The 21,855-nt window shown below is 39.5% G+C and overlaps 1 protein-coding gene and 1 long non-coding RNA gene across 2 annotated transcripts in view; one reads left to right on the top strand and one right to left on the bottom strand.

The window, feature by feature from the left end:
- The window catches only part of PRKAR2B (protein kinase cAMP-dependent type II regulatory subunit beta), an 85,889-nt gene extending 71,222 nt beyond the window's left edge, over positions 1-14,667 (bottom strand). Inside the window, exon 1 of the mRNA XM_032689052.1 lies at positions 14,168-14,667. Within this exon, the coding sequence (XP_032544943.1) occupies positions 14,168-14,489 (322 nt within the window). The 5' untranslated portion in view covers positions 14,490-14,667. The remainder of the gene's footprint in view (positions 1-14,167) is intronic.
- A 272-nt stretch (positions 14,668-14,939) lies between these two features.
- LOC116787153 lies at positions 14,940-21,363 on the top strand. Its single transcript, XR_004357192.1, has 3 exons — positions 14,940-15,034; positions 17,652-17,756; positions 18,749-21,363. It is a non-coding gene; the product is annotated as an uncharacterized LOC116787153 (long non-coding RNA).
- Positions 21,364-21,855: the final 492 nt, after the last annotated feature.

Here is a 21,855-nt window from a genome sequence, read left to right as displayed (position 1 = left end):
AGCATGTTCCACTCCCCACAACAGCTGATCCGCTTTGGGGCAGCTGCTGGCCAGGCAAACAGCTTTGCCCTTTCCTGCTCCTTCAGGCTCATAGAGCTTCCATCCCCAGTGTGTCCTGTGCGTGGGGGATATGCCTCTGTTTCCATCAGAACACATTGCTACAGGTACCAACAACCTCCCCAGCACCCTTCTGTGAGAAAACCTGGGAGAAGTCAAGCTGGCCCAGATACAATCTATGGAGGACAACGGCAAAATTCACTAAAGCTCTCTTCGGTTTGGTACACTTTTAAGGGTAATCTTCCTAGCCTAAACAAACCATATAGGTTTCCTCCATTTACAAGCAGTTTGCTGATTGCTCAGGTATTCCTGCACATTTCAGTCAAAGATAAATCCATTATTTTCTACAGTTCGCCAGAAAACGATGATGCATCAGACAAAAATGTCTTAAATTCTAGCATCAGGTGGGACTCTAAATACTAGAGTATTGCAGGCTAGCACTGCTATATGAGCCCCTTACAACCCCTTCACACACATACTGCTACAAGGCCCCTGAAAGTTGGGGGTGGCAAGTATTCCATGTTACTACGTTACAGGCACCAGTGCAAATGACTCAAAGGCACAGAGCAAGTCTGTGACACAAAAGGAGATTTAACCTAAGTTGTCTTAACTCTCAGAGCCCTATTTTTAATGCTGGATTATTCTTCTTCCTTAAAGGATGCTTATCAAGGGATGAGATTAGAACAGACCAAACCTTAGCCTTCAGTCCAAATTCCTTTGTCTTGTTAATTTCATGCAGATCCACAGAGTATTAAAATACAATTTTTTCCCCCCACAATTTTTAAGTATCTTTTATCACTGCTAGGATATGGGAAAAGTTACCCTCAGTTACTATACCGCACTACATACACTCATTTAAAAATGTTTTTATCAGTAATTTGACAGACTACAAGAGTTTCATCAGGCCAGTCTATAAAAAATAGACATGTATGTATTTCCTAAAGTGTATAGTTTCATAAGCCCCATAGGTGTTCCTGTATCATGACCTTAAAATTTCTAGAAGTATTACAGATGAACACCGTCCAGTTTTGCAGACATGCCAATAATTCTGATTAACATGCCTCTTTCACTTGCTTCACAGCTCCAGTGCAAAATTCTCCTCTTTGCTTTTAAACCAAGAAGTTCTTAGAAATCAAACCACTTCCATAAAATATGTAGGATTTGACTGATAGAAAACAGCAGTCAAATAATAGTAATACATATTATCTTAGATATCAAAATTACTGATCACCAAAAATAATTTTTTTTAAACTGAGAACTATGATTAAACTTTCAATACAAACACAAAAAGGTAAGAGTTTTGTTTCATCTCACAGTCTCACCGGAATTTGTGTTAACTTTCCAGTTACAAACTACAAAACCTGAACCTTCTTCCCACTTCCTTAAGTACAGTCAGTTATATGAATTTGATCCTCACTCTAGTAACACAGAATACCACGTCAAACAATAACTGCAAGAAGAGAAGTTATCCTTAGAAAACATTGCAATTGTTGAATCTCTAATATACAGTTTGTGCAGGAAAAGCTAGTTTTACAGAAAAAGCAAACTTTACTACCTGAAATGTACTCCACTAAAAACTCAAACACCAAGATGAAAGCTGAGTTCATCCCTTTGACTAAAAAAAGAGGGTAGTTCTACAGCTCTATAAACTGTTTTGTCCTGGAATGCTGAAAATAAGTCAAACAATGTCAGTTTTTCGCCAGAAGTAAATACAAAGTAAGGTTTCCGGAATTAATGTGTAAATCTTATTGGCTCTGCCTTTACATTTTTGAAACAGCACACATGTTTATATTCTGACTTTTGTACATTTTCCAGATGAAAACAAAAAATCAAATTAATACTTTTCGGCAATAACCAGGCTCCTGTTACTTTCCGAGTGACAGTCAGTCAGGTAACTGCCTCAAGTGGTACAGCAATTATGTTTCTATTCTTAACACTTAGGAAGAAGGAGTGTGCTTCCACTGAATCTGGCCTGCGAATTTTAAATTGGTTTCAGTGCAAACCATTCAAACACTGGAAACGAGAAAAGGTAATTTCATTTTGCAACTGATATATCAATTTCTTTAAAAAAAAAAAAAAAAACACCAACAAAAACAAACAAGCAAAAACCCACAAACAAACAAAAAACCACCACCACCAAAAAAACCCACAAACCAACTGAACTTGCTGAACAATTTTTATCTGAATTTAACAATGAGGAAAGCCCTCAAGGAAAGGACTTTTCCACTAATTTGTGAAAACTAGCAGCTGATAAACTAGTATCTACCATGAAGGAAAGGTCACCTAAATTCAGTCTTGGCCTGCCTCACATGTCCTGCCAGGTGATCAGTACCAGACACTCCCAACATCAGTTCCAGGTGGCTCTGACCAGGCTCAGATGCTGCCCCTACCTAAACACTGTGGTGCACCTTTAGTAATCTGCTTCTTCGTGAAGACTAAACATTGCAAGGGTATTTTACACACTCCGTGCCATACACCAACTGGCTCTTTCAGGCCACCAAACATGGATTAGCTTGTTTTTACCCCAGCTGAAGTGAACCTGTACCAGCCAACCAGAGAGCTATATTAACTTCAGACTATGATTTTGACACTATGATTTAAAGAAACCATAAAGGCAGGTGCCAGTTTGTATGTTCAGGGCTGTGTAGTCAGCTTTATTAGTTCTTCACAAGCAACTGTGTAACAGCTTCAGCAAATAAAGCATCCAAACTTTAAAAATAAATAATCACTGAAGAGGACCTTGCAATAAATACTGAAGGTGAGACAGATTGCAACTTACAGACCACAGCTTCAAGAAACTTCTTCCTCAGAAGTTAAACACATCTTAGAAAGCACAGAAAACTTTAGTCTCATTAAAAGAACAAAAATAGTTTTGCTCAATGGTTGAATTTCCCCCCCGACAGTGAAATGATACTGTGGTTGTGACCTTGCAAGTAGGGGCCTCTAGTAGTGCCCACTGGGACAGTTACCTCCTGAGGGGTAGGACCACAGACCAGCTTTCAAAAAAGGAACCTTGGGTCTGTCACCTCTGAGCCAAAAAGGTAACAAATGGACTGCTTTATTGGGGAGAAGTACTATTAGGGTCCTTAACCTGTAGGATTTAAGGACATTTCTCTTTGAAGCTCATTGGCATGCTTTGTTTCGACTCTGTCAAGGATTCAGATGCTATAATGGCAGAATTCTTCAAGAGTTAGACATTTTTCTAACATGAAAAAGCATATTTCAGGAAGCACCCAAAGAGGTACAGGCTGATACCAAGATCACTACAATGATCTGGATCCAAGAGTACTTGTCTCCTCTTCTGAAAGGCCTATACATGCATTATACATCAGCTCACTCCCAGATGGTCTTACATTATTTGGTGTTACAACTGTAAAGACAGTGAATGTCATGCTAGAATTGTAAATATCAACCTGCCTCCTTTCAATTGAGAAGCGTGATCACACACATTTCTGTGATTCATCTTCTATTACTGTCAAACAGAATTGCAAATAATACTCTATCTCAAAACAAGAGAAATGGATGTTAGTCCCTGCTTGAGCTTCTGGATAAAGAACCTCCTTAATTTCATATATTGAAAAAAAAAAAGCAAAAGAAGGAAAACAAAACACCTGATACTCTCTTAACAGCAACAAAAGGTGAAAAACAGAAATGCTGCTACTGTCTTTTACTCTCTCTTACTACCTTTTTTTCTTTTGTTGTTGGTTTGGTTTTCTTTTCAGTCAGTGCATGAGAAAGATCCTTCATAAAAAAAAAAAAAAGACGCTGAGATGGAAGAAGTTGCCACTCATTGCTGTACTTTGCTGCTCCATATAACTTCCCCAGGAAAACTCTCTTTGCTGGAAATGGATCAATGACATCCAACTTTGGCAGTAGCATCAAACTCATATCTTTCTAGCAATATCTACAGAAGTTCTTGTTAAGAAACTCCCAAAACTCCCCAAAAACAAAGTCTGAGAAGAGGACAAACACCTACACATCTGCATGGAAAACACATCTTTCTCTCAAAAGCTCCAACTGCTCTTTGATTAGATTGCCCAAGATCCCAAGACTTCCCAGTCTCCTTATACCTGCCAAACCTGGCATCTGTGCTAATGCAATAATTTGAAGGATGGACTTAAAGAATGCATTACATCGTTCCTCCTCTTTTTTCAATTTTTTTTTGAGGCGATAACCTGAAATAATTACAGACAAGCCATGTTCATATGACAATATATTCCAGATAGACAGCAAACTAGGGCACACATAAATCAATTCCATTTTATTTTTGATTCTAAGAAGGCAAAACCAGAAGAGCAAATTACTTCTTTTTGCAAGGTGGATAATGGAAATGAATCTACCTCTACTCCCATGTCTATTGCCAGCAGCAGCTACACTCCAGTAGAAGGGCAAAACTGACAGATTAGCAAGGGAGATGTGCAGAAAAATACTGCAGATAAATTTTTAACAAGAAGTGAATTTAGTAGTATCTAAGAATAAATAACCATCTATCTTCTTTCAAACAATTTTTTATATGTGCATTAGCCATTAAATAATATTTCCTGTAGGCTGAAGCAACAGGAAGGAATGCAGGCTGTTAACTTTATATTTAAACTACCACACAGATGCTTCAATACTGTAGTGGTGAAAGGGATACCGAAGTTTCTCATGTTTAGAGTACCTATTAAAAACCAATAGAGAGAGATAAATTATCAGCTAAAAGACGTCTTTTAGAGAAAGATGCCTGAACATTACTCAAAGGTATTGAACGAAATGGCTGGAAAGAAAAAACACTATGCATTCAAAACAGGAAAATAAAAGCCCCAAAACTAGAACTAAAGCCAAAATGATGACTGGGTCCAATACTAAAGAGACTCATGAGGAAACAGATCGACAAAGCTACTGGATCCTAACTCCTCAGTTTCAGCAGAGATTAGGCATGACTGGGGGGAAAAAAATTAAACCTATCCCTCTAATGTTTAATAGCATCAGTTATTGAGAACATACATTTTTCAAAACTGATTCATGATGAAAAAAACGGTTTTATTACAATGGTAGAAAACATTGTATTTGAAGCCTTAAGAAAATTTAAACATATGTCTATAGCACACATCTTAACTATTTCTGACTGCAAGTGTGATGAGTATGACAAATATTGTTTTGGAATAGAACAAGAAATCTCAGGACAATTCCAGTCCTCCATTAGACAAAGTTTTTGTCATATTAACCACTGTTAATATAGGACAAATATTTAAACATACTTACCGGCTTTTAGACATTAATTTCCAAAATCTTAAATAGCAAAATTTCTTGATCAACACCTATTTCAAAGACTAATACTAGTCTGCATTTGTTAGCAAAGGCAATTTCTGGCTCAATGATGGAGTTAAGCATCAATGAAAAGTGTTACAGCTTCAGAGAGAGGATCTAAAAGGGAACAAGTTCAGCGGTAAAAGTAATGTAAAACAAATTAGGACCAGATCAGTGCAGTGACAGTACACACTCATTTGTGAGGTCATCCAAAAAAAGGCCACAACAATGCTACTATCATGGACAACATGAGTTCAAGTTAATCCATACCCTGCAACACTTACAAATGCCTTCAAACTCATGGAAATGGATTTTGGTTTTATTTTTTACAAATTATCATTAAAATCAGAAAACACATCAAGCCTTTCAGTCTGTGCTCTCGGGCTAGCAAGTCTGGATGCTTACACTTGGTTCCAGCTTGTATTCATCCCAACACTGAGAATTCTGTACATCTTATTTATAGTCTACACTGAGGCTTTCCAAGGAATGTTTTCTTTCCAGTGTTGGGCAAGGATTTCTCTTCTTCTTGTCTGGTATGTTTTACAATAGACATGTCTGCTAAAAAGTTACAACATGAAAATACTATCCCTATTTATAAGAACACATCACAGGGATTCAGAAGGGGCTGATGCTGTTAAAAAAATCTTTACACAAGCAGGACGGTATCTGGAACGACTGAGCAGGAAAGATCATGTTAATTCTCTTCCCTTCAAAATCTATTTTATACAGCAATTTTCTAGTCCCTCCATTATGAAAGTCTTCATAATATTTACTAATTGGTCCTTTTAGCCCAGCTTTACAAAAACCACTTTAGTCATGTAACTGGAACAGTCTGTGTAAGAAAGCTGTTCTCATCATGAGCCTTTACCTGCTCAAGCTCTCAGCTTCAAATTCTTCCTTAATATCATTAAGCAGAGCAATTTAAGAGTCAAAGACACAAGTGAAAAACACTTTCTGTTGTTACATGTTTTTTACCACTCTACCTTCCATTTTTTTAATTGTTCCATTCCTTATAATTTTCTCATTTTATCTGTGGTCCACAAATTACTTTTCTAAGCAACAATGCTAAAAGGATGCCTTTTATGGAAAAGATGGCAAATTGCCATATGGTTGTTCAGTTCACTCTGTGGATGCCTTGTGCCTACAACCTGCATTTTACTCCCAAGCACTTGAGACATCCTTGCCTGTCTCTATCCCCCTTCATTTCACATCTCCCACGTTTTCATGTGACAAGGTATCATTTAAAATGCTGAATAAGGCATTGGACATTTGATTAATATCATCTTTTTGATGTAACCCCAAAACTGTATGTCTCCTGGGTTACTTGCTGCATCAATTTAAATCTGGATTCATGTATTACATTGCCTAGAGACTGCAAATAGAAATTCTGTGTGAGTACTTCTGCTATTTTTATAACCAAATGCACAAAAACTTGAAACAGAGCTCTTCAAATATTTAAATGAAAACCCAAATTGACAAACATGATGATTTTCTTCAAGGAAAAATATAATACCAGACAATTAGAAAAGTAAAAAATGAAGAAAAAAACAAAGGGACAAAAAGCCAAATTTCATCCTTTTCAACAACTTTTGTTTAGTACTATGAATGAAAACTGATCTACAGACCAAAAAATACATTCAATAAAGATTAAATAAAAAATAAATAAATAAATAAAACAACCAAGTTTGTAATTACTTGTCAGGATCAAAATTCACAGTGAGAACATCCCGTTCAGTTCCATGCAGTAAACAGGTTATCTGTCATTCCTACTCAGCACATGAAAGGGTTAGAAAGAGTTCCCTGAAAGGTTTTCAGCATAAAAACTCTATATAAAGCTATCTAGAGTTATCTGTATCATCACCCAATGACCCAAAGAAAAGGAGGAAAAAAGTATATATTTCCTTTAGAATTTTCATAAGATTGCTTTCAAACAATACCATACTTGATGGATGTTTATGGTAATACCTATTTACAGATGAATATATTTCTTTTAACAGGGTTATCTGGCATGTAGTAACTCTCACATATATATATGGACTTCATCTTTTATGCACCCACATCAATATACCAACATACAACATAAAAAAGACTGTGACAAATGTATCAACCCTAGTAAGATCACCTCTTCTTCTTCTAATTCATGTATGTCAAGACCTATTCCAGCAGCAGAGAACACTGAGCCATTTTAAATGGCTCCTCTTCTCAAACTCCTTTCTCTCCTTCATTCACTTTTTAAAAATCACTTACCTTTTTAAAGCACAGAACTTCTGTATAATTACACTCGCAGCTCATAATAGGAGCTCAAACCTGGAGTGGGAATAGTTTCTCTACAGCGTGACTTTAAAGCATTTCCATTAAAATAACAGTTGATGAATAACCATTGTAATTTGTACTAAGCACTAAAGAAAGGGACATTTCACCATGTTTGTTATGCACTGTTCAATATTTAATTTTTCCATCAGCACTAAAACCATGTTAACTCTCTATGACGACTGTAGCTGCACTGACGTGTCTATCAACTTTCTTGATGATGACCACTACTGTTATCTTTTGAAACAGAAAATGGCTGAATACAGTCTGGATTCTCCATGAAAAACTTAAGTTGAAACTTTCGCTAGAATACAAGTGTTACGAGGCTCCAGACATGGTAATAGCACAGATAACCATGTCAAAATATTTTAAATATCTCTCAGCATCAAATGACCAACTTCACATCTGTACAATTCACTGACCACTACTTTTAGTTAAGTTTGCATTTATGTTCTTCTGAAATACATCTGTAAGCTAAACAGAATTTCAATAGAAAATTCAGGACATAAATTTGGGATCTCTTCTACATGAGGAAGAGCAGAGAATTTAATGTGTTCTCTCAGTCACATGTGCTGTCTATTCTTTTACCTTTCTCCTCTTACTTCACTTCTGCCTCTCCTTCCTCTTGTTTTTACCTTTGTACTTTCCTTACCACACACTGAGTCCTATTCTACTTCTATGTCCTCCTTCCACCTTGCCCTCTTGTTTCTTTCATAACTATTCCAACAAATGAAATTTCCCAATCTAGAGGTCATCTTTGATATTGGAATGCCAGAAGCAGAGCAGCAGCCCGTACCTTGACTAATCTGTACCTTGTGACCTAAATGTGTGATTTCCAAACCATATGTTCCAGATTTACAGGAGCAGCTAAGGCCAGTTAGTCTGCAGAGATTTGACTATTTCAGGTAGATTTCCCCCAGATGAGGGATAGATAGCGAACATAATGAAATATTTTTGCGTAACAGATTTCGGATAAACCCCAAGTTCTATATGCATTTAACCAAGCTTAACTTCCTGACAGATGCATGAAGTACCTCTGTTCAGGTTACAAACACTAGGCCATTATGTTGTAGGAGTACATTCTAAAAACAGGCACTTTCTTAATGTCCAGAGATGTATCTTTATTCTGTTCACTAAGCAGGAGAAAAAAAAAAAATTGCTTTTCCATTTATGTAAATGCATAAACAGGAGTAAACACAGGGAACAAAGAATGCAAGGCTTCTTTGGGAAACTGAACCAAAGTCAGCTAGTGACACAATACTCCCAGAGCATTCCTGAGTAAGCCAATTTTCCTTTAAAACAGACATGATACATGCAAGAAACCGAGTGTTGGTGTGCAAATGTTAGTACTGACACTGTTTATACCTTATAATTCATAATGCAATCATTACAAACCCATGCCAAAAAATTTTCTGCTTACTGAATTAATGTTTTTTCCAAGCTGAACAGTCGGCCAAAATCAGTTTTGAGTTGTTTCTTTACAGAAAAACAAGCTGGAGACAAATTCAAATATTTTTGGTATCGTTCTACTACTTTTCTGTCCTTAGGTCTTTGGAATTTTCTCCTGCTTCTCTTCGATACACAAACTTTAACGAAGTATTAGAGATCAGAGACACCTTCACTTATGCATGCTTTGTTTTGAGCAGGTATGCACAAATACTTTTGAGTGGAGGCTGCTATCATTTCAACTAAACTATTAATACAAATATACTTTTCTTAAAGAAGTTGTTAGCAAAATATGCTTTTCATCTACAATCACAAATATATACACATCTGAGAGGGAAACATACTCCTTACTACAAAAACTACTAAATGTTATGTATTACAAGTTCACATTTCTAGTTGCTTATAATTTTGTCAAACTAAATTTTTGGACTACAAATCTCTCAATCTGAATAAAACACCTGCATCAGATATAGGGATTAAAAAAAAAACACAAACAACTGCCAACTTGCTCAGGTTTACTTTCTAAAATAACTGTTAGCAGAAAGAAAATATTTTAGTTTGCTCCTGTCAAAATTACTGGAAACCCTTCTTTAAAAAAGCTACATTATTCCGAGAATTTACAACGAGCATTGAAAGCTTTGTGGTTTTGTGACTCTGTACATTACTGAAGAGCAGCAAGAAGCCAACCCCTGACCACCAGGGTCCACTGCACCAGCAAGATACCCACTCATGCAGCTGGAATTCTTCGCCCTTCCAGAAGCTATCTTCTTCCCAAACACTCATCCTGAATGGTCTCTTTACACACGTTATGCTCTGGCTGACAGCAGGCATAGTCTGGAAAATTGCAAGGAGATACAGCCCAAAGCCTTGCCAAGGAGTGCACCAACAATGCCGTGCTCACACACTCACAAGGGACTTGCCTGTGCTTGGAAACTTGCCTCTCCTAAATTGCACCCATAGTAAGGCTGCTCCAACCTGGGTCCAATTAGGTTTGTCCTTATAACCATACAAATAATACTTTATTTCTTTTTGTATATCAAAAGAGTGACTGTAGAAATTATTAGAACTTCATTTCTAGATTTGGCTAAGCGCATAATAAATAGTAATGCTTTCAGCCACCACTCATCATAACCCAGATTTTAATTTGAATATACACATTTTTAAGAAATTCACATTTTTCTATATGGTCCGAGATTTAATGATATCCTTCTACAACCTATAGATATATTTATATCTTCCCCTTGCTCTTATTTATCCCTTCCACTGCTCTAATCTACCCATTATCTACGCATTACAGACCTACAGGAAAGTTACAAACTAATCAGAGCTTTCTGATTTTCTTTAATTTCATGAAGAAAACTGTAAATTAGCTTAACTGTACCGGTGAAGTACCATTTATCATCACAAAGCTGGCATGAATGTGGTTGTGTGCAGAGTCTTCTCAGATGCTCTCGTTGCTACAATTTACTTACTATTTCAAAATTTCTATGAACAGTACATACGTAAAGCAATTCCAACTGAATAAAGGAACTAAAATAAAGATACACCTTTAAAATGGGTATTGTAAGCTAGAATATGTTTTACCTAAGCAGTGATTTCATACCATTTAGGCACAAACAGTGGGTTAAACCAAGATACATACTTGCATTTCCTAGCTAAAGTTTTCAAAGAAGCAATTCAAAGCAACCAACACACCAACAAAAGCACACGGGGGAGGAGAGGGACAGCTGTAGTATTTTCCTGTTAAAATACATCACTATCTCAGAAAAGACACCAAAACAAACCAAAGTAAAATAAAACAAAATAAAAATAAACATGAGCTACATGATGCCAAATGGTACATAAAGCACAGCAATTTCTGAGTTTAAAGAACAGCACTGCTACCTCTAAAAACTCCTCTACTAATTCATATTAAGGCAAGATGAAATACGAATTTTTAGCTATGGCAAATACTTTAAAACAGCTGCTACAAATGTCATGGGTTATTACTCATCAGAATAAGTCTCAAAGCAACATATAAGTGGTAATGTCAAAAGTATAGTCATTGTAAAAGAACAAATGTTTTATTGAGCACTTTCAAATTTTGCAGACACAAAATCTTAATACGCACTTCAAACCTGCAAAAAGTTACATGAATTTTCTAAAAAGGGGCTCATTTTTATGTATATGTCTGTCCTATTCAATACAGTAATTGGTACTAGTATTAGTAGGAATTAGTTGTTGCCACTGATTATTGCTAATACATCCATATAGGACAATTAAATATATATTTTTAAAAAACCAACCAACAAATCAACTAGAGACCTAAAAACATTCCCAAATTAAACAGTGTGTTCCAAAGGGGATAATCTAAATGCTCTGAACCTAAAGAATGTAACTTCAGAGGTCACCTTAACTCCAGGTGCCAATTCAAAATTACGACATCAATACAACAAAGCTCTCCCTCCAGACAAGGTAACTGCTTCTACCCTTATGTGATTGGCTGTAACTGATGTAAAGGATGCAGCAGAGACCTGAACAGAGTTTAATTCAAAGTTCACATATGACTCTTAATCCCAAGTACAGCTTTTTTTTCTTTTTCACACAGCTTATGCCTCAGCTCATCATTTCTGAAACAGGATAATGCTGATGTAACTTCCACAATACATTTCAAGGACAAAACTAATACTGACAAAGAGTTCAACTGCAGGGCTTTTAGGTATTTAGAAACATTTGGTGAGGAAAAAAAAAGGTTGGAGACAACAGCATTTACAATGAGCTCTCAACAATGTTCTGTTTGAATTAATTAAGGAATACTCTCAGTCTGACATTTCAAGTGTACTGCTTTAGCAAAGAAAAAATACCACCACCAGGTCTGAGCTCCTTCCCAGAGGTTTTCATTTTACATTTGCTCATCAACTTTTCCAATTTGTTGTCCTCTCCTAAGAAAGCAGTATGCAAACAGGACAAATGGACTGTACAGAAGCAGTTTGATTATTCATAAAGGCAAAAGAAAAAAACATCCCCCAAACTTAAGTTCAAGAATTGTTACTTAGAGAAACAGAGAGCAAAAGCATAAAAGAAATATACTTTAAAATTGGTGTTTAAGCACATTAAAAATTATTTGAGTACAAGCCTTTATGCCTTCAGTTATTAACAAAAGGCTTAGTGAATGCATTGCTATGTTACCTTAGAAGAATATATTAGGGAAGACATAAAATCTGAATTTAAAATACACACTTCTGCACAATACACACATACACAAACACATCATTAGTAATCATTTCCTATAATTTACTTATTATTAACCTTCCATATGGTTTCACAAATATTTTCATTTTTTGTTACTTTAATCAATAATTAATTAAATTGACAAATTACAGGCCATAACACAATTTAACTTTCAAAATATATTAAAAATGTGACCTTTTAAAGGGTTTTTGTCAAATAAGTAAATAAACTAGTTAAACTAAGAGATTCTAACATGTCCCTTAATAAGAATATTGACAATAATGGCTTTCCCTCTTCACAATCACAACAAAAAGACTATTAAGAGAATCGTGATTACAGGTATTCGTTAGCAAGCTTCTTAAAGCACCCTGCAAAGTTTTACATATGTAACACATACATGCTAATAAATCAAGCTACATTTATGCACTTCCCTTCATTCAACATTCCAGTTCTTCATTTACCAGCGAGTCTGTGTAATCATAACTAACGTTTTAAACCCAGGTCCTGTGTTAGTGAATTAAGATAATTTTGTTCTTCCCCATGATCACCATTTCAGTTTTCAAAGACAGCAAATTTTCAGATTTTTGCTAATCTCACGTAATCAGCATTAGAGTTTAAAATTACCACATAAATCTGCAGAACCTGATTGACAGATTCAAATTCGCATTAAATACATATGGAAGAGCTGCAAATAACAGATGAAAAGAATGGTGACTACCTTAAGGTGTAACATGAAGCATTTTGAAAACTTACCCAGTTCTTAAACATCTATTTGTTTATCTACATTTCCTGGTAAAACGCACAGAAGATATCTTTTTAAAAACTGCACTGATATGCAATTAGCAAACATCTCACTTCTGTACTCTGCTAAGTAAATCTACCTCCAGCACGACCCGGAGGGACGAATGCTTTGATGAGATACACTTCAATTTCAAGCTATTCTTAAAAAAAAAAAAAGATAAAAGATACTTGGACGCCGCCTCTTCCCTCATTGACTGGCCTCTCAGCATCTAGCGGTACTGACTGACCCTTCAGTCAGCCTGCTCGTGACAAAAAGATGAAGCATTACACACCCTTCAGAGGCAGCTACCACCCGTCCCACAACCCACAGCAGCCGATAGATCGACATGGTCTCTAAATAAAGCCTGTCAGCCACACAAAGATAAGGTGCAGAGAGGTGTTACCCTCAAACACAAAGATACTGCACATGTTTTATGCAGTCACAACCACGCTTTCTCCACAGGCCCTTCTACATGCAGAATGTTTCATCTTGGCTTTCAGGAAGAAATTGTGTTTTAAATTGTGCTCTACTTTTTAAAACACATATAAGTACGCCTACGTAAAATGCTTAATCAAGTACGTTAAAACAGTAACATGACCATGAGAGGTGTTTTCTAAGGCAGAGTTACCGCTGCACTAATTACAGAACGGAGATTTGCTCTTTTCTGCTCTTATGAAAAGGAAATACAGAGATCTTTGTCAGGGCTATCACAGGCTCATGCACTTCAAGAGATACAGCTGGTGATACCCGTGTGCCCAGCATCCAGCACCGCCGAACAACAGGGGGAAGCCCGGGAGGTTAAAGTTTGCCGCGGGATACGGGAAATCTCCCGCGGGCTCCGCCGTTTGGCGTCAGCGCGGGCGGGAGGTGCCCGCGGTGCCGCCGCTGCCCGTGCCCGCTCACCGAGCCCACCCCCGCACGGCCGCCGGGGCTGGGGCTGCCCGGGGGCCGCTCCTGGCACAGCGAGCGGCCCATGGCCGGGACCCTCTTCCCTGCCCGGCCGCTCACCTGAGCCCGGGGGCTGCAGGAACCCCCCCGCCCTCCCACCCGCCCGGCGAGGCGGGGGAGCCTTACCCGGGAACTGCTGCGGCGGCGGCGGCGGCGGCGGCTGCTCGTCCTCGCCGCTCTCGGAGTCGGTCTGCATGGGCTCCTCGGCGAAGTTGACCCCGCGGGCGTCGGGGGGAGCCCGGCGCTGGCTGCCCCTGTCATGGCCGGTGCCCGCCTTGCGACCGCTCGGCTCCTTCTCCGCCGCCGCCTTGGCCGCCGCCGCCTCCTCCTTGAGGCGCCCGAAGTACTGGAGGGCGAACTCCAGCAGGTCCCCGGGCTGGCTCCGCAGCACCTCCACCGTGAAGCCCTGCAGCAGCTCCGTCAGCCCCGCCGGGATGGAGATGCTCATGCCGGGGCCGGCCGGGGGGGCGCAGCCCGGCCGGGAAGGGGGAGGGAGAGGGGAAGGGGAGAGGAGAAGGAGGAGGAAGAGGAGGAGGGAGGGAGAGCCCGGGGCCGGGGGTCGGCGGCCCGGGGACGAGGCGCGCCCGGCGGATCGCCCGTGGGCAGCGGGAAGGGGCGGGTGGCGGCGGCGCAGGTGGGAGCGGGCGGGGGGCGGACCCGCGGGGGGCAGCGGCTCTCGCAGCCTCGGCGGCGGCGGCGCCTCCTCCCCCCGCGCCGGGGGAACCTCGCGCACATGTGACCCGGGAAACCATGACAACCTCCCGCCGGGGACTGCGGCCGCCGCGCCCCGCCCGCGCCGCCGCGGGGAGCCGGGCCCGCGGCCCCGACCGGCGGCAGGGAGGGCAGGGCAGGGCGGCCGCCGGCATCTCCGCACCCCCGGGATGACCTCCCGCCGCCCGCCCCGCCGGGCACCGCGGCCTCCCGGCACCCCGGGGCTCCCGCGCTTTGGGCGCCTTCTCCCTGCGGGGAGGTCCGGGCATCCAGGGATTCCTGGTGAGCGGACGTGTCCCCGCTCAGGGTAGGACCGCAGTGCATGTAGCGTTTCATAGCTGGTTCCTGCTCTGCTTTTTCACAGCCATGCACCACCTTAAAGCTGTTCTCCACATAATATAGACGAATATAAATAGACAGCACATCTATGCATATGAATGATGTGGAGGGTGAGAGGGGTGATGTGCTAGCAAACGCATCCTGTTTGTCAGCTGGTTGTCTAAGGTCCGTGAAAAATTTAGCTGGAGAAAGAAACAATTGTTAGAAAAAGGGGGGGAAAGTCCAATTTAAACACTACCGAGTGCCAATGCTAAGCATAAACACTCTTCCAAGCCACGCTGCAGAGACACTTAGCACAGCAGTAAGTGGGTGCTGCTTGTCATCACCAGGAAGCTTAAATGTTTTAAGTACAGTAAGTAGCAATTACGGGTGCCATGTTTTCCGAGGCTTCACTAAATGCTTCTTGAAAGTGAGATCTGTGGAATGCATGAAAACTGCATCACCCCCTGGTTTGGAATCACCCCTAAATATTGACCAACGTTTTGGGGTTCTGGAAATATCTGTTGGAGTCTTCTGTTTAACATCATCATCATCATCATCATCATCATCATGGCTAGGCTTTGCAAACAAAGATTTGAGAAGGGCTCTACCCACGTTTGTTGCAAGCACGTTGGTGGCTAAAAAGGCCACTACGAGATAGAGATGTCCGGTTGCAAAAGGCACAGCAGAAAGACTCCTTAGATGGTATATTCTGCAAGGCACGATTCTTTCTGCTTTCTTTCTGTTAAACACATCAAGGAAATTAACTGCTAAAATGTCTAAGGCTGGGACTACTTGGCTGTTTAAAAATTTATTTCAGTTAACATTAAGCATTACTCAAATTGCCTTGAAATATACTTCATGAGGGCGTAGGGTAAGATAAGTGGTCAAAATGTGAGTTTGTAGTAGCAAGATACTGAAAGACTTGACCTCAAGAAAACGTAACAGCAAAATACAGTAATCCCTACAATGCTTTTCACGCAGATAGGTATCTCAAAGCCAATTTTAAATTTAATTAGTTTCCAGGTAGAACCCAATGCCCGTAGTGTATGCCTTTTCAAATAGAGCTTTGTTCACAAGTTGGGTCTTCAAAGTAGATAGACCAGTTGAATTGGTGAAGTGAGTGAACCATGCCAGTATTGGTGATATTGCTGCCCTGCAGCAGGCAAGAAACACCTCTGCCAGTCGAGCTGTGGAATACCTTTGAGCAACATCTTGTGGCTTCGTTTCACCCTGCAGGAAAAGCCTACAGCTAGCCATTATAAAGTACTTATTTGAAGTTAAATTCACTGATGTTTAGCACAGTCCAGCCTGAGGACCATCTTCAAGTTTCAGCTAAGTCATCTTGGGGCAGATCACGAGTGCTCTCTGGACTGCAGAAGGTTGCTCCATCAGCAGGCTCTAAGAATTGCTGCAGTGTCCAGGGGGCTCCCAGCACACCCCCACTTCTTGCCATGCCCTGCTGCTGTCATGCCCTGACCACAGCTGCCTGTACAAAGCCCTGCTGCTGTCATGCCCTGACCACAGCTGCCTGTACAAAGCTCTGCTGGTGCAGCAACTAGCCACACACATTACAGTGGCTGAGGTTGAAGTGCAGCAGGAGAGCTGACATCTGTACTTTACAGACAGGTGCATACTGTAGTCACTCTAGAGGGTGGTTTAGCTAGAAATGCCAGATTGGCTCATTTACAAATTTAGGAGCTTAAAAACCTTCTCACACCACCAAGAGGGCTAATCTGTTTTTGACGAGGTTCAGAGATACCTAAGCTTTGAGGAAACTCCCAAGAAGGGAAATGTTAGTAATTAGTGTCTTCTAGACACTAGGTGTTCTGTGAGCATATAATATTCCGTTTACTGGAGACTTCTGGGACTAAAAAGGTTGTCATCCCTGACATTTTTTCTTAGCCAGACAGGGCACTCTATTCTTCTAGGAATTACCAGCAGCATAGTGCCTTTTGCCGTCTAATCAAGGACTCCCCTAGCTTTGCCAGAGCCTCCCATCCTCCCAGACGTGAAAGGAGATTGTTTCTCTGAGGACTTCCTGAAGAGCTAGCCTTTGATGTTTTTATGCAAAGCTGGGATAATTTGAATAAGAGATTCCTAAGTGGCAGCATTCTAAAGAATGCTTCTCTTAAAAAAATTTTTCAAAACAGCCTAAAACATTTGTGTCTAGTGAAACTTGAGTTTTGTGTATCTCAAAGGATCGCAGTGAACTTTGTAGTTCAAGTTGGTGTCATCTGGTTTCCTCAGATACTTTCTGTTCCAAGGATCTTGCATTGATATTTAAATTGCTTTTAAATCCACATAAGGAGGACAGCTGTTGAAAAAATGTGTTATGTCTAGCAGAGTGAACAGTTAGATAATGAGAGTATCGTATTGGTTCACACCTCTCAGATGAGTTTTATTAGTTGCCACTAATTTTTATATGTCATTCTAGTTCAGCTGTAAATATCTTCTTGAAATGAAAGAGAATATAAAACCTACGAAAATCCATCTGTACTGAAAAAAGATTGGACAGAACATTCCCCTCACAATTCCCAAGGAAACAACCTAAAGACTTTGTTGTCTTCTTTCCTCCTAGCCAACAGATACACTCTTCATAACACACTGCTTACCAGCTTTGCATGTCACTCTGTCCCTTCACCTGGTTCAAGGCTGTGAAAAACTAGAAGACTAGAGCTAACAGGTGAGAAATAACAAGCACTGTGTCTCCCACAGGACAATTCCATCATGCTTCAGAGCAGTGCCTAACTGCTCTGTCAGAGATCAGAGAATGAGATCTTTTCTGATCACACAAAGGACAATGAACAGAGTGCAGAAGGAAGGAGTGTCAGACTTCCAGACCTTGTCTTTACCAGGGTAAATGCAAACTTGGTAAATTCAGTAAACCTGAGCTAACAAAGTCCATCCTACAATCAAATACAAGCCTTTTTTTCCTGCCAGAGCTCAATGTTTTGCCTTATAGGAACATTCTTTTCCAGTCCTTACAGACATGCTCCCAAACAACCACTTGCAGCCTGCAATGCAGTAGGTGCCATATAGAGGGGGCAGAAGTGTGCACTTAACATCGTTAGTATAAGCCTGCATAAAGCACTTTCTGTCTTATGGAAAGTGACTTTAGCAAGCACTCCATATACTCAAGTGGAGTACAGGCTTTTAAACCCTGCTCTTAGTTACCTTGTTGCAGGCAAGAGGGACTAGTAACTTCCAACTGCAGTTCTCGATGGAAAGAGTTTATACTGTACTTGAGAAAATATAGGACAAAATTTGGCCCTATACCTATTACAGCATAGTAGGAAAAGACTGACATTTGCTTTTGGGAGATGTTACTCTATGTATTTCCTGTGTTTTAAAAATCATTTTGTGTTATCTTAAATCTTTTGTCCAGGCTTTTGAAATTTCAAATGCAGATGCACTTTGCATACTGCATGACTAAAAGGTGCTGCTGAGAATGCATCTGCAAATCCCTTCATGCTTTATATTTACTTCAAAATCCATTTAGCTATATAGCAATATTTTTTCTTGCTGGCTCTTGATCAAGCAATAGCTGGTTTGTAAGTTTTGAACAACCACAGTTCATAAGAATAATTATGTACCAATTTCTGATCTTCCAAAATACCTTTAAAATGTTACATGCATTGACTTTCCTTCTTTAATTTTTTTTTTCCTCCCTCTCAGCTCCTGCTGGCTTACTAGGCAAATCTGGCTCACACAATTTTTTTACTAACTGTTTTCAATGGCAGTCATTCAGCCACGGATTTTCCAGCAATAACAAAACTTGCAGTTGTGCAGATTCATAGTTTCCTACTTTTCTACTTGTCTCATTGGAATGATGTGTCACTGTTATTATATTACAAAATCCATTGCCAACCCCAAATCTATATATCAGAAAAATGTTCAGTTCTACCAACAATATAAGAAACTAGTGCCTGTAATGCATTAATCAAATTTGAACACATTCCTCATAATTCTTCCTTCAACTGAATCTCCTGTTCTCCTTATAATACCTTTATTCTGCCTGTGCCTATTGTTCAACAGATTCAAAATACTTAACTCTTCCTCTGCCTAATGTAAATCTAGAATGGCAAGAACCAAGAAGCCACTTACATACTCAAGTAAAATTGTTATTTATGCCAATAAAGGTCTTTCCTGAGCAAACAGAAAAGCCAAGTTCAAAACCTGGATGGAAGGAATTCAAATCAGGAAACAGAATAGTGGCAAAGCACTGTTAATGAAATAGCCCCTGCCATTTTCAGTACCAATGCACAATGAGTTTAAGCAGATATATGGTTTGAGGAGTTTCCTCACACAAAATGTCACCTGCTAAACCTTGAACGAGTGTTACTTTCCTCTCCTTTGTATCACCTTTTTAGCACTTGTATGGCTATGCAGTCAGTGAAATTAAATGCTTGATGGAGCTGAGATGAGTCATCATGCTGTCAGGGAGAAAAGAGCAGAAACCATGGCTCAGGAGGAGGAGTATCAGACTATCAGCAATTTGAATTCAGATTGTCTTATGTTGGTCATGAAACCAAGTCTTCCAACAACCTCATCTACTGAGATAATACGTTCAGGAGAACTGCTGAGTATCACGTCTTCTGACATCAAGTCCCTTACTTTTCCATTCACCTCAGTTCTTTTTAACCCCAAACTGGATTTTCCGGAAGTATGAGCTTTGTGACTTATTGCAAACTCTGCTTATATCTGTATTAATTATTCAGTAAATGAACAGCTGTTGATTTCCATTGAAATCTGTTGTTTGTGGTCCTTGATATTTAGAAACTACTGGATACTGTCTCTTAGAAAATTGGTCCTTTTTATGTGGGCACTCATTTTAGGCACTCATAATCACCTGTAATTTCAGAAAAATGTTTCTAGAATTTTTAAAGACAATATAGTCAGTACTGAATTTGGGATTAAAAGTAAACCTTCTCATTTTAAAAGCAACAAAATAAAATGACAATGTAGATATAGTAGACTTCAGCTATTTTGAGGATCTTATTTCATTGATGTCCTATTGCTTTTATAAAAATGGCATTCTACACTGTGAAGACAACCTGTTAAATGGCTAACAGAGACATCTCTCCAAGTAGTTGACAACAGAAAATCATCATCAGATGGAGAAGTTCCCCAGGAACTGACAGTAGGCTGCTTCTGTTAACACCTCCTGTAATCACACAGGAGCAAGCAGAAATGTTGCTGATATAATTTCCAGATGACACAAAGCCCAGCCAAAACAGTCATGTCAATGAGCTCAGGAAAGCATGGAGTGATCTGGGTGACTTGTCCATTTAAATCTTTCTTTACACAGCTACATATTAAGTCATTGACTTCAGAAGAAAGAGTGCAAGATGTTTTTACAGACTGGAAAGACTTTATCTTGGAAAGCAGTGCTTCTAAAAGGGTTTGGGGATCAAAACGGAGAAACAGCTCAACTTCAATTTCCAGAATAATTCTGTAGAGAAAGGGGCTAATGAGATTCTTGCTTATTTCAAGAGGGAGACCAAAAATAGGAATTGGGAGTCTTCCCTCTGTAAAGCACTCCTGAGACTAGTAAAAAAAAAGTACAGATTTGGTGTTCATATGTTCAAAAGGATATGGATAAATAGGAGAGGTGCAGAAAAGAGACACAGGAATTATTCATAAGCTGAAGGAAATGCCTTGAAGTGAAAAGACTGTGAGAGTTCCCAGCCTTTATCTAAAAACCTGTTGCTATGCTTGGTAGAAGAGGCTTATATGATCTAAGTTATGAAGGACATCAGTCTCGATACTCTAATAGTACCTTTAAGGAAAAGAATAGTATCAGCCTTGCCTATCAGAAATGGCTCAATGTCTTCTCTTGGAAAGTCAAACTCTTTCATGTCACTAGAGGAACAAATAAATATCCTAAAACATGCAGTAGTTCTTAGATCTTACAAAATACGATGCAATAGTTAGAAAATCATAGTACAAATATGCTTTTAAAAACCTATAGTCACCCCCATGGATGCTTGGGTATTATTTAAATGAAAAAGTGAATGGATAGTTTTGTTTAATTTTCCCTTGATGGAGCTGGGGAATCCAATTATTTTTGAAAAATTAACTTTCTCCCTGCCTCTTCTCCTCCTATTAGTCCCGAGTTTAGGTATGGCACCTTCAGATCATCTACTTTGTGGCAAAAACAGTGAACAAAGGAGTAGAAATAGCTGTTGGACGAAGAACAATCCTACAATTCCATGCCTTGCATTTCTCATTAACTGTCAATGTTCCACAAAAACAAAAAAACCCAACTCATTATGAGAATTAACTTAAGTTTCTTGGTACCTAATTTCCAAAAGGAGCTGTGGAGTCTCTCCTTCTAAATGATGTCTTCTAGGAAAGAGGCAACTTTTTCAGTGGACATTAACTGTTGGGCTTTTGGTTTGGATTGTTTTTTGGTTTTGTAGGTTTGGGTTTGATTGTCTGGGGTTGTTTTGGTTTGTCTGTTTTGTTGGGTTTTGGTGTGGGGTTTTTTTTCCTGATAGATTTAATTGTTACTCATTATTTTCTTGAAGAAATAATTATTTATTCTTGGCAAGAGGAATAAAGCGTATGCATAAATATTGATTGGTTAAAGAGGACAAATAAGCACCAGCTGAAATATTTTCTTTAGTTTAAACCTTAATGCAGCAGTAATGTTCCAACAGGCTTTTGTCCTGGTGAAAACTGAGAATAGCATCAGTGAGTAAAACCACCATTCTGATCCTAATGTGTTTCTCAATTTGGGTGTCTCTGCACACTTATAAACAGCTTGGGTTGGGTAAATA

This window comes from Chiroxiphia lanceolata, chromosome 5 (assembly GCF_009829145.1).
Source record: "Chiroxiphia lanceolata isolate bChiLan1 chromosome 5, bChiLan1.pri, whole genome shotgun sequence".
In the NCBI taxonomy this organism is placed as follows: Eukaryota; Metazoa; Chordata; class Aves; order Passeriformes; family Pipridae; genus Chiroxiphia; species Chiroxiphia lanceolata.
The sequence above is the reverse complement of the archived record's forward strand: the minus strand, read 5'-3'. Positions and strand labels throughout refer to the sequence as shown.